The sequence below is a fragment of the Stomoxys calcitrans genome, chromosome 2 (assembly GCF_963082655.1).
Source record: "Stomoxys calcitrans chromosome 2, idStoCalc2.1, whole genome shotgun sequence".
Lineage (NCBI taxonomy): Eukaryota > Metazoa > Arthropoda > Insecta > Diptera > Muscidae > Stomoxys > Stomoxys calcitrans.
In genome coordinates, this window is record NC_081553.1 from 52,608,851 (window position 1) to 52,610,104 (window position 1,254).

The following is a 1,254-nucleotide window of genomic DNA, read 5'->3' on the forward strand; positions in this document are numbered from 1 at the left end:
AGAACCCCGTTTACACTGCTCTTTAAATCTGGATTTAAGGGTTCGATCACCTTTAATGAATTTAATGATTAGTGTAAACGGGGTTTAGGATTAATTGTGCCTAATCGCTACTTTTAAGTCATTAGCAAAAAAAAAATCATTTTAATTTTTCACACATTTTTCATTACGTGTACACGTACCCGATTTTAGCCGTTACTTGACGATCCGTCATTTACTATTTGCACAGCAGGCAACTTCTTCTTATTAGTAGGCCTGACAACTGTATAGTGTCGCTGCTCTCAAGAACTGTCATTTGGTGAAGGAAATTGTTGATTATTTTTTACATAACCGCAACTGACACACGAGATAGAGATTTTGTTGAATTAAAATTACATATTACAAGCAAAATGTTATCCTCCCGTGTGTTATTAAGACAATTGGCTTCATGTTCAGCACGTCGCATGTTTGCTGTCGAAGCTGCTGCTCCTGCTGCTGAGGCTGCCAAGAATCTTACACCACCACCACCCGAAGGTGTAGCTAAGCCGGTGAATCCAAAAATTGAAAATATTGCCAATAGCATAGCTGCCCTCAATTTGTTGGAAGTTTCCGAGCTGAGTTCGTTGTTGAAGAGTAAACTTAATCTTCCCGAAACTGCTTTTGTACCACAAATGGCTGCAGGCCCAGCCCGACCATCTGCTGCCAGTGCTGGCGAAGAGGAAGAAGAAGCTGCCCCTAAGAAAGTGCAAACCTCGTTCAAAGTCAAACTGGTGAAGTTCGATGAGAAACAAAAAGTGGCGTTGATAAAGGAAGTTAAAAATCTTTTGGAGGGCATGAATTTGGTGCAAGCCAAGAAGTTTGTGGAAAGTGCCCCAACTGTTGTTAAGGATGATATACCCAAAGATGAAGCCGAAAAACTAAAGGAGGCCTTAACGAAGGCTGGTGCTGTTATTGAAATCGAATAAATACATGTTACATGATGATGGTTAAATGATTTCATATATTTTTAAAATTATTTTGTTAATATTAGTTAAGGTTGGCATAACCGTTGAGGTCAAAGGAATGGCAGGCTATGTTTTGGATAATAATCATCAACTGTTAATTTAAAGAAAACATCTTTGTTTAGGAAATAATAGATTGTTAAGCTCAAAATCTTATTGACCATAGGTCCGAATGGAAAAATGTGCTATATTCAGATAGAAGATTCCAAATACCGCCGAAGTCAGTCTCCGACGAGTCCACCGTAGCACAGTAGTTAGTCCGCCTATAACGCTGAGC

General features: G+C 39.2%; 1 protein-coding gene across 1 annotated transcript; it reads left to right on the plus strand.

The window, feature by feature from the left end:
• The first annotated feature begins 269 nt into the window (after positions 1-269).
• LOC106082128 (large ribosomal subunit protein bL12m) lies at positions 270-970 on the plus strand. Its single transcript, XM_013244470.2, has one exon. The coding sequence runs from the start codon at positions 387-389 to the stop codon at positions 939-941; it is 555 nt and encodes a 184-aa protein (XP_013099924.2). The 5' UTR covers positions 270-386; the 3' UTR covers positions 942-970.
• The last annotated feature ends 284 nt before the right edge of the window (positions 971-1,254 follow it).